The sequence below is a fragment of the Antechinus flavipes genome, chromosome 3 (assembly GCF_016432865.1).
Source record: "Antechinus flavipes isolate AdamAnt ecotype Samford, QLD, Australia chromosome 3, AdamAnt_v2, whole genome shotgun sequence".
Classification (NCBI taxonomy): Eukaryota; Metazoa; Chordata; class Mammalia; order Dasyuromorphia; family Dasyuridae; genus Antechinus; species Antechinus flavipes.
Genome location: NC_067400.1, coordinates 184463596 through 184476129, shown reverse-complemented (window position 1 = coordinate 184476129; position 12534 = coordinate 184463596). Strand labels below are relative to the sequence as shown.

Genomic DNA, 12534 nt, shown 5'->3' with positions numbered 1-12534 from the left:
GTAATGGGAAAAGCTATTACATTGCCATTAAGATATTGTACTAGAAATGTTGGTTCTAGCAATAAGAATAGAAAAAGAAATAGAAGGAATTTGAACAGGCAATAAGGAAATAAAACTATAACTCTTTGCTGATGATATGATGGTATACTTAGAAAATCCTAGAGATCAAGCAAAAAACTATTCAAACAATAACTTTAGCATAGTTCCAGGATATAAAATATTACCACACAATTAATCAGCATTTCTGTATCTTACTAACAAAGTTCAGCAGGCAAGAGATAAAAGAAAAATTCTCCCCACAAAAATTGTAGACAAAATAAAATATCTGAGTGTCCACCTACCAAGAGAAACTCAGGAACCATATGCATACAATTACAAAACACTTTTCACACAAATAAAATCAGATCTAAACATTTGGAAAAATATCATTTGCTTATGTGTAGAATGAGCTAATAAAATAAAAATGGAAATTCTATCTAAATTAATCTACCTATTCAGTGAATACCAATCAAACTGATAAAAAATATTTTATAGAATTATGAAAAAATAACAAAATTCATTTGGAAGATGAAAAAGTCAAGGATATCAACAAAATTAATGAAATATATATATATATATATATATATATATATATATATATATAAAGGGCAGTGGCCTAGCATTACCAGATCTAAAATTCTTTATATAAAGCAGCAGTCATCAAAAACCATCTGGTTCTGGCTAACAAATATCATGGTAGATCAATGGGATAGGTTAGATGCACATGACACAATAATCAATGACTATAGTAAACTATTGTTTGATAAACTCAAATACTCCAACTTCTGGGATAAAAACTCAATATCTGACAAATATTTCTGGAAAATAATGTCAGAAACTCGGCATGGACCTAGTTCTTACAACCCATGCAAAATAAGGTCAAATGAGTACAGGATTTTGGCATAAAAGATGATACCATAAGCAAATTAGGAAAGCAAGGGATAGTTTACCTGTCCAATCTTTGGAGAAGGGAGGAATTTATGGCCAGAGAAGATCTAGAGAACATTATGAAAGGGAAAATAGATAATTCTGATTACAGTAATGTAAAGAGTTTTTATACAGATTAAACTAATACAGCTAATATTAGAAGGGAAGCAGAAAGCTGGAGAAATATTTGTACAACCAGTGTTTCTGAGGAAGGTCTCATTTCTAAAATATATAAAGAACTGAGTTTGTATTTATTCTTAATAGATTAATTACTGACTTTTTTTGTTGTTTTTGGTAATGCACAGAAATGCCAGTGGTTCTTTGGAGATTTGTATTCCCTCCTTATATTTTGTTGAAGTTATTGTTTTCATTAGTTTCTTTCCTGTTTCTTTGGGATTGGCATATATATATATATATAAAATTTCTGTATAAACACACAATAACATGCATGCATATGTATATACTTAATCATATTAAGAAGAGGTCTTTCCTGGACTATACTTTTGTATTTTGTTTTTTATTATATATATAAAAGAGCATCACATTACACCAAAAACTTATTTGTATTTTTATATATACGCTAACTATGGCATAGTCTCTCAATAGGCTATCCTCCATTTCTGCAATACACTGGCTTCTCACCTACACTTAAAAGAATTTATAGTTTTCTTCAAATGTAGCTCAAGGACTATCTTCTCCATGAAACCTTTCATAATCTCTTCAGGCTATCCCTAACTATTTTTAGTTAACTACTTTGTATTAACTTTATACCTATTCTATAAATATTTATAAGTATTCATGTTTGCTCTCCTAGTAGGTAAGTTCTTTGAGAGTAAGGATTATTTTAGATTTTTTCTTTGTTTGCCTTGATCTCATTACAATGCCTGGAATATATGAGATACTTATTAATGTTTATTGATTGATTGAGAATAAACCTCTTGTTATCCTCAGTTTGTTTATTCGTGAAATGAGATCATTGTTCTTAATGATGTAATATTCTGGGGTTCTATCACTCTTTAACTATAGACATATAACTCTAATAGTCAAACCAATTTTCACTTTGTAATTTTCTTACCTTCCTCTTGACAAGTCTGTATCATCCTTCTTCCATCTGACAGTTGGTTGGGGATCTCCTTGGACCTGACATCGAAATTCAACAGCTTCTTCTTCCAGTATCACTTGGTTAATTGGCCGTCTGAGGAAAGTGGGTCGCTCTTAGGGGGGAAAAGATTTGAAAGTGAAGCATTGTGAATGTTTTGTATAAATAGTTTATTATACTTCTCCTCTCCTCAATATAGGTATATATAAATATTTTTCTACACCCTTTTTATTTATCCTGTATTTCTCTTTGATAATCTCATTGATTTATAATATCATTCAACAAACATCTCCAGGCAATTGACTTACACATCAGTACTGATGTTGCCAAACTCTTTTCAGAACAACAGGCCTGAATTTCTACATGCTATGTTTCCTTCTGGATAGCCTGAATATATCACCATTCTCCAAGTCATCAAGTTTTAAAATCTTAGTGTTATTTTTTTTATTAAAAAACCTCCCTCTCTCTTTTCTCAGATTGTAATTCAATATTCCTCTTGCTCTTCTCTTTATAATCTAACAGATTGCTCAGATTTTATTTTAAAGAATACCCTCTTCTTATGTTTTGTTAGCATTGAAAATACATGCTGATGATTTTAGTGTATTTATTTTTGTCTTTCTACTTTGTTGTAGTTCTTAATAGTATTGATTAATTTATTTGATAATTAACTGGCTGTTTCTCATTACACCATTATCATTTTATCTCCATTTCCTTGGTAAACTGAAAATGTACCCTTTAATAGTTGCTATAACTTCCTAGAAATTTTGAATAGTTTTGATGCATTGAGGGCAGCTAGATGGTGAGGTGGATAAGGATTAATCCTGAAATCAGGAGGAAGTGAACTCAAATTCAGACCTCAGACATTTCACATTTACTAGCTATGTGACTCAGGGCAAGTCACTTAATCCCAACTGCCTAGCAAAAAAGAATTTCCTGAAAGAAATTTGTGTGATTATTTAAAGGTCTGATAGCACATAGGATGGAGATCTCTGTAAAGCCACTTTGGAGACCAGATTAAGAGAAAGATGATGGGCAAATATGAATGGAGGCAACATCCTAAATTATTAGACTATAGATTCATTTTAGTAACATGTATTATTTCCATAATTTGTTCTCTGACCCACTTGTTTTTCTCATTGAGTCTCCTTTTAGTCCCATACTATGTACATTGTATGATTTTTATTAATGTGGGATAATTATGGGATGATTACAAATATCAAAATTTTCAAATAACTTTGACATTTGTTATCATCCCACATTAATAAAATTGGTCATGTTAGATTTTAAAAGAATTGGAATTGTAAGTAAATATGAAAAGGGAAATAAACACATCCATTACAATCTACGTAATAAAATATAATGGAGCAAAAAGTACAGAACTAAATTTTTCCTAGTTCTTTAAGATTAAAACTATTCTCTTTTGAAATGGAGAATGGCCAAGACTATCTTGGATGGGGAAAAAGCAAGGAAAGAAGTAAGAAATAAGAAAACAATGATTTAATTTTTTTTATTTTTTTTATTATTATAAATAATATATTTATTATACCAATTGTTATATTGGTAGCAAATTACCAATTTGTTAGTGAATTTGCAAGGTTGAGTTTTATTTACTATAGGAAAGCTCCTGGTAAGAAAATCCCATCCATGGAAACAAATCAATAACTACTCTGCAACTTATAAACAGGGGCCTGATTCATTGACTGATTGAACAATTTTCTAAAGGTCTCATAGACAATATGTGTGGGAGACAAGAACTGAGGTCTTTCAGATTCTGAGAACAAATCTCTATTCATTTATGACATATTGCCTTTTGTTGAATAAGAAAGCAAAAGTTTTCAGAAATGAAAGCATTCACTAACAAATTAATGATTAAAAATATGCTCTACTCAAACATTATTATTAGTTTCATTTTTCTTTTTTTATCATTATTTTATTTCAAAACACTGAGAAAAAAGAAAAACAGAAAAGGAATACAAAACAAAAGAGAATATTGTCCTGTATCCAGAACATTGTGATGTGTTCCACAAGGGGATAGTTAAAATATACAATAAATTACCAGATCAAGAAAGCATATATATATATATATAAGAAATTAATTCATGAGTGCCCATCTTTTCTTTATTTGTAAATTTCTTTTGATTTCTTTTTTATTTTATTTTCCTCCTTTTAAATCCCACCACCACCACCTCAGCAGTCATAGTTTAAAAAAACATATTTATGTAGACATATGTAGACATATACAAACACACACATATGCCCCCCACACACACACACACATGTCTTTCCTATTCTGGTTGACTCTGCTTAATTCTGATCCTAATTTACCTGACAATTATTAACTTCTCCCAAACCAGTGATCCCCACTTTGTCATTCTTCCCACACCCTTTGCTTTTTGGCCCTCCTATATATAATTATATATATATATATATATATATATATATATATATATATATATATATATATATATATATATAGTATTGCTTATTTAACCCATTTCTGATGTGAGGTTTTCAGAACTATGGGCTCTTCTCTCCCCTCTAATGCCTCTGTGTCTATTCTTCCTCTGCACTTCATTTATATGACATAATTACTATTTTTAACTTAAATCTGCCCCAGTCTTTCTTTTGAACTACCTTATCGTTGATGTCAATTTTAAACATATGGTATTCATTTCCCATATTAAAAAAAAACAACAACAACAACAATTTGCCCATGTTATTATTGTTCTTATATATTACATTTTTTATTAAGTTAGGATTTGGTTGATAGAAAGTCCTGAAAATCTGCAAGTTCATTGAATGTTCATTTTTTTTTCTCATTCAATATTATACATAACTATGCTGGATATGATTTTTGGCAGCAGGCCTTGTTCTTTTGATTATTGATAGGAATGATTCCAGGACCTGCAGTCTTTTATTGTGGATGGGGATAAATCCTGTACAATTCTAATTGTAGCTCCAGCATATTTAAATTGTTTTCTCATTTCTTGCAAAATTTTCTCTTTGATTTGGGAGTTTTGAAATTTAACAACAATGTTCCTATGAGTTAATTTTCCTCATAGGATCCCATTGAGATGGGTTTTTTTTCTTCTATTTCAACTTTCCCCTCATGTTCCATCATTTCAGGACAATTTTCTTGAAGTATTTCTTGCATTATAGTGTCAAGATCCTTTGTTTGGTCACAACTTTCAGGCAGTCCAATTATTCTTATATTTTCTTTTCTTGATCTGATCTACAAATCTTATGTTTCACATTCTATTTTTTTTTTCATTTTTTATAATCTGTTTTGTTATTTCTTTGTTACTCCTAGCTTCACTTGCTTCTCCTAGCCTAATTCTAATTTTCAAAGAGTTATTTTCATCTTTGAGACTGTATGTCCTTTTTTAATTGCTTAACTTTTTTCATAATCTTTGATTTTTTTCTTTTCAGTTTTTTCTTAATGTCTCTCATTTGATTTTTAAATTCTTTTTAAAGTTCTTCTATGAATTCTTTCTGGGAAGGGAGCCATTTCACATTACTCTTTAGGGTAGAAGCTTTTTTTTTACTTCAATTTCCTCTTCTGAAGATAATAATCCCTGTTCCCTTAATAAGTTTCTGTGGCAGGCTTCTTTCTTCTTTGTGGGTTATTTTTTTTTAAATAAGATGTATAGTGTAAGCATCTTTAATCAAAGAGTGGGGAGATCATGCCTCTGGTTTCATCTCAGCTCTCCTCTCTGACAAGGAACCCCAACTCAAGAGTTCCACTACCAGGAAATGACCATAGCCAGCAGCGTCCCTGACTCACTGTTTCCATACTCATGGTTTCTTCTCTTCCACCAGGAATCTATGTAACACATCTGGCCCTGGCATTCCTAATCAGCTGAGGTTTACTCAAGTCTTCCATGACTCAGATCCAGACTCCACAAACAGCCCAGAAAGTAAAAGTTTCTGTGGTTCCTGCTGAGGCTTCAGCCACACCCAGTTAGGTGCAGGTCTCTCCATTTGAAGTTTCTGTGGAGCTATCCCAGAGGTGTTTGCACTTCATAGGAATTAATCCCCAGTCTGGAGTCTTTCTTGGGATCTTCACCAGGTCTCCAGGAAGACTTTGGTTCTGCCCTACCTCTTCTTGATTTTTTCACCAGTCTATGTTCCCCTTGGGGTGCATATTTGATCTATTTATGGGGGAAATCTGGAAAGGTTGAACTTTACCAGCCTATTCCACCATCTTCCCAGAATCATCCCCCTGTAATTTCATTTTTCAAGATAAAATTCAACTTAATCTTTTTTTTTTTCTTTTCTATAGGCAGGAACAGAGTGTATGTTAATGATTTCTAGATTTGGAATCTAGAAGACATGAATTTAAATCATCCCCCAGATACTTACCAACTGTGTAACCATGGACATGTCACAAGCCTTTCTCAATTTAATTTCCACAACTATAAAATTACAAATATTTACATGTCACATAGTTGTATAGATCAGATGAGATATATATGTAAATTGTTTTGCAAAATTTAAAGAACCATACAAATGTTGATATTATTTGCTCTTTAAAAGAAATGTTGACCCTCACTTTAAATGTGTTAAATTCTCTTTAATTGGGCATTTTCTTGTACATATTATCCTTAGATAATGAGGCCTTCTTATTTATATTGGTTTATAGCTGCACAAATATAATAGTTCTATGTTTTTTTTAAAAGCTGTAACATCTAAAATATTTCATTTGAATTGATTGATATTTTATATGAGTAATTTTTTCTTATGATAACTTTTGATTAATACTTAATCTTGATAAAGGCATATCCACTTAATTTTCCTTTTGATTTTATGAATTCATGAAGTATACTATGGTCTTCACTTTTTGCATAATCATGGGCATGGAATTTTACCTCCCTGGACATCAGGTCCCACTACTGCAAAAATGAGGAAAGAGGACTAGAATCTTATTACTAAATTACCATAAATGATAATTCAAAGTATTATTTTATTTCAATGACTTTTCAATGAAACTAAATCTTCTGGTATAACATAGGAATGTACAATTCCATGATTTGATCTCCTGTCATTATTTCTTTTTATCCCTTTGTGTGGCACCTTAGGATTTGCAAAGCACTTTACAAATATTACACCATTTTTTAAATCTCATTTGATCATCATAACTACTGTGGGAGAAAAACATTATTAGTATTCCCATTTTACAAATGAAAACTTTCCAAACTGTCCTTTTTCCCTCAACTGAAATGTCCTTGCAAATTATGTGTGAGTATGTTTTGTTTCAAGTCAAGTAATTTTATGCTGATGCCCCTAAAGATACTTGAGCCACAATTTCAAGAGGAATAAGAAATAGATTGGTTTGTTATTGTTGTGACCAGTAAAACTGGGACCAGAAACTTAGTAATGGACATTTTCTATCCTCTTCTGCTCAAAGGAGAGTCTTGCTTAGGGATTGAAAATAACCCAGGGAGTTGGAAGTATTAAAGTTTTGCTTGGGTGAAAAAAGTTTTGACTGAAATATTCAGAAAGCCATGGACAGCATAAAATAATGACCCAAATGCAAATCACTATTGATATATTCAAATGTAATTTGAGAAATGCAACTGCATTTTAACTTTTGCATCTATTGAAAGAAATAAGACTTTACTATAGCAAAGTGATACAATGAAGCATGTAAAGTTTACTTTAAAAATTCGGATGAAGAAATGTCACCTTTTAGGAAGAAAATATTCATGTTTTGACAAGTGCAGCTGTTTCTGTGGTGATATATCATCTCTATAAAATCCTTGAATTGTTTTGTCTAAGTTAAAGAGGCTAAATGTAGGCAAATGCATTTTAATTTTAAATACTTTGTATATGCAACCATATGAAAAAATACAGTCTACAAGAGTTAAATAGAAAAATTTTAAAAAACTGCAAATTGGGACTTCCGGTTAAGATGGCGGAGAGGAGGCTCACAGTTGCATAAGCTCCGCGCTTTCTCTCACTATCCACTTCATTACAAGCCTCTGAATCAATGCTTGACTGAAAAAAACCCACATATAGTTACCAAGAGAAGCCATCCTTGAAATCCGCCAAGAAAGGTCTGTCTTTACTGGAGGGCTGGGACGGTTTTAGATCGGGCACAGGCTGAGGGCAGCGGCAGTGAGAGCACGGGAGCAGAGCTGAGAGGGGGTGGGGAGTGATCGCAGCCGTCTCTGCGGGGAGAGCTTCACTGATACTTTACTCCAGCAGCAAGTCAGCAGCCCAGCAGAGAAGCTAAAAACACCGGGGCTGAAGAACACAACCCCAAACAGCTGGAGTCTCTCGGGACCTGGCCGCCCCCCCCCCTTCCCCCCCCACAGTGACTCAGCACGCTCTGGGATCTCAGAGCGCAGGCGCAGCACAGTCCTCACTGCTGCCCCCTGAAGTCTGTAGAGGAAGCTCGATAACATACCCAACCCCTCCCCCAAAGAAAGACTCCAGTTTTTTCTGTTTTTCTTTGGTAGTTTGTCTCTGATTAATAGACAGAATGAGCAAGAAGCTGAAGAGGACTTTAACCCTTGACAGCTTCTACACAGATAGAGAGCAGACTCTAAATCCTGAGGAGACTAAAAACAGGCAGTCCCCAGGTGATTCCCCAAAGGAGGAGACCATCTGTTCCTCAGCACAGATGAACCTCATAGAAGTGATTAAAAAGGCTCTCACAAGGGAGCTAGAAGAAAAATGGGGAAAGCAGAGTGAGGCTTGGCAAAAGGAGAGAGAAGCTTGGGAAAAGGAGAGGGAGGCTTGGCAAAAGAACCTGGAGAAAGTTAAAGAGAGAGTGGATAAAGAAGTAAAATACTTGAAAAATAGGATTAGTGAACTGGAAACAGAAAACAGCTCTCTAAAAAACAAAATTGGCGAAATGGAAAAAAATTCCACAGAACAAAAGAACTCAATTGGACAATTAGAAAAAGATTTTTAAAAAGTGAGTGAAGAGAACACTTCACTGAAAATCAGACTTGAACAAGTGGAATTGAATGACTCGAGGAGACAAGAAGAATCAGTCAAGCAAATCCAAAAAAATCAAACAATGGAGAAAAATGTGAAATACCTTCTGGGGAAGACAACAGACCTGGAAAACAGATCCAGGAGAGACAATCTGAGAATCCTTGGACTCCCAGAAAAACATGATGAAAAAAAGAGCCTGGACATTGTCTTCCAGGAAATTATCAAAGAGAACTGCCCAGAAGTCATAGGAACAGAGGAAAAAATAAACATTGAAAGGATTCATCGATCACCCACTGAAAGGGATCCTAAAATCAAAACACCAAGGAATATAGTGGCCAAATGCCAGAACCCTCAGATGAAGGAAAAAATATTGCAAGCGGCTAGAAAAACCCAATTCAAGTATCAAGGAGCCACAATAAGGATCACCCAGGATGTGGCAGCATCCACATTAAAAGATCGAAGGGCCTGGAATATGATATTCCGAAAGGCTAAGGAACTTGGTATGCAACCAAAAATAACTTAACCAGTGAGAATGAGCATCTTTTTCCAGGGAAGAAGATGGACATTCAACGAAGTAAGCGAATTTCATCTATTTCTGATGAAAAAACCAGAACTTAACAAAAAGTTTGATCTACAAATATAGAACTCAAGAGAAATCTAAAAAGGTAAAGATTAATCTTGGGAACTATATTTTGACTATATAGATGTATAAAGAATACATGTATACCTTGTTCTAGAAATTGATGTGGAAAGAACATTGTATCAGAAAAAGGGTAAAGTGGGGGTAGTACATCTCATGAAGAGGCATAGGAAACCTATTATATCTGAGAGAAAGAATGGAGGGGGATGAATATAGTGGGTATCTTACTGCCTTCAGAATTGGCTTTAAGTGAAAAATCTTAAGACATATTCAATCTATGGTAAAACTTCTCCCACCTCATTGAAAAGTGAGAAGGGAAAAGTGAAAAGGGAAGGAATAAGCTAAGCGGAAGGGAATACGGGAACTGGGAGGGAAAGGGGTAAGATAGGGGGAGGAACTCTAAGGTGGGGGGAGGGATACTAAAAAGGGAGAGCTGTGAGAAGCAAGTGGTGCTCACAAGCTTAATACTGGGAAGGGGGGGAAAGGGGAAAGAAGGGAGAAAAGCATAAACCGGGGTTAACAAGATGGCAAGTAATACAGAATTGGTCATTCTAACCATAAACGTGAATGGGGTAAACTCCCCCATAAAGAGGAAGCGGTTAGCAGAATGGATTAAAAGCCAGAATCCTACAATATGTTGTTTACAGGAAACACACCTGAAGCGGGGAGATACATGCAGGTTAAAGGTAAAAGGTTGGAGCAAAATCTACTATGCTTCAGGTGAAGTCAAAAAAGCAGGGGTAGCCATCCTGATCTCAGATCAAGCTAAAGCAAAAATTGATCTAATTAAAAGAGATAAGGAAGGACACTATATCTTGCTAAAGGGTAGCATGGATAATGAAGCACTATCTAGATTAAACATATATGCACCAAGTGGGGTAGCATCTAAATTCTTAAAAGAGAAACTAAGAGAGCTGCAAGAAGAAATAGACAGTAAAACTATAATAGTGGGAGATCTCAACCTTGCACTCTCAGAATTAGATAAATCAAACCACAAAATAAATAAGAAAGAAGTCAAAGAGGTAAATAGAATACTAGAAAAGTTAGATATGATAGATCTCTGGAGAAAATGTAATGGAGACAGAAAGGAATACACTTTCTTTTCAGCAGTTCATGGAACCTATACAAAAATTGACCATATATTAGGACATAAAAACCTCAAACTCAAATGCAGTAAGGCAGAAATAGTAAATGCATCCTTTTCAGACCACGATGCAATGAAAATTACATTCAACAAAAAACCAGGGGAAGTAGACCAAAAAATAATTGGAAACTAAATAATCTCATACTAAAGAATGATTGGGTGAAACAGCAAATCATAGACATAATTAATAACTTCACCCAAGAAAATGATAATAATGAGACATTATACCAAAATGTATGGGATGCAGCCAAAGCGGTAATAAGGGGAAATTTCATATCTCTAGAGGCCTATTTGTATAAAATAGAGAAAGAGAAGATCAATGAATTGGGTTTGCAATTAAAAATGCTAGAAAAGGAACAAATTAAAAACCCCCAGTCAAACACTAAACTTGAAATTCTAAAAATAAAAGGTGAGATCAATAAAATTGAAAGTAAAAAAACTATTGAATTGATTAATAAAACTAAGAGTTGGTTTTATGAAAAAACCAACAAAATAGACAAACCCTTAGTAAATCTGATTTAAAAAAGGAAAGAGGAAAATCAAATTGTTAGTCTTAAAAATGAAAAGGGAGAACTCGCCACTAACGAAGAGGAAATTAGAGCAATAATTAGGAGTTACTTTGCCCAACTTTATGCCAATAAATTCGACAACTTAAATGAAATAGAAAAATACCTCCAAAAATATAGCTTGCCCAAACTAACAGAGGAAGAAGTAAATATCCTAAACAGTCCCATCTCAGAAAAAGAAATAGAACAAACTATCAATCAACTCCCTAAGAAAAAATCCCCAGGACCAGATGGATTTACATGTGAATTCTACCAAACATTTAAAGAACAATTAACTCCAATGTTATATAAACTATTTGAAAAAATAGGGATTGAAGGAGTCCTACCAAACTCCTTTTATGACACAGACATGGTACTGATACCTAAACCAGGTAGGCTGAAAACAGAGAAAGAAAATTATAGACCAATCTCCCTAATGAATATTGATGCTAAAATCTTAAATAAAATATTAGCAAAAAGATTACAGAAAATCATCACCAGGATAATACACTATGACCAAGTAGGATTTATACCAGGAATGCAGGGCTGGTTCAATATTAGGAAAACTATTAGCATAATTGACTATATCAATAACCATACAAACAAAAACCATATGATCATCTCAATAGATGCAGAAAAAGCATTTGATAAAATCCAACATCCATTCCTAATAAAAACACTTGAGAGCATAGGAATAAATGGACTTTTCCTTAAAATAGTCAGGAGCATATATTTAAAACCATCAGTAAGCATCATATGCAATGGGGAAAAACTGGAACCTTTCCCAGTAAGATCTGGAGTGAAGCAAGGTTGCCCACTATCACCATTATTATTTAATATCGTATTAGAAACACTAGCCTCGGCAATAAGAGTCGAGAAAGAAATTAAAGGAATTAGAGTAGGCAATGAGGAAACCAAACTATCACTCTTTGCAGATGATATGATGGTATATCTAGAGAACCCCAGAGATTCTACTAAAAAGCTATTGGAAATAATTCATAATTTTAGCAAAGTAGCTGGCTACAAAATAAATCCCCATAAATCCTCAGCATTTTTATACATCACCAACAAAACCCAACAGCAAGAGATACAAAGAGAAATTCCATTCAGAATAACTGTTGATACCATAAAATATTTGGGAATCTATCTACCAAAGGAAAGTCAGGAATTATATGAGCAAAATTATAAAAAAGTC

General features: G+C 33.6%; 1 protein-coding gene across 1 annotated transcript in view; it reads right to left on the bottom strand.

Moving 5' to 3' along the window:
• Positions 1-12534, bottom strand: part of ROBO2 (roundabout guidance receptor 2) — a 636650-nt gene that overhangs the window by 262620 nt on the left and 361496 nt on the right. The window contains exon 5 of the mRNA XM_051990556.1: positions 2042-2180. Within this exon, the coding sequence (XP_051846516.1) occupies positions 2042-2180 (139 nt within the window). The remainder of the gene's footprint in view (positions 1-2041; positions 2181-12534) is intronic.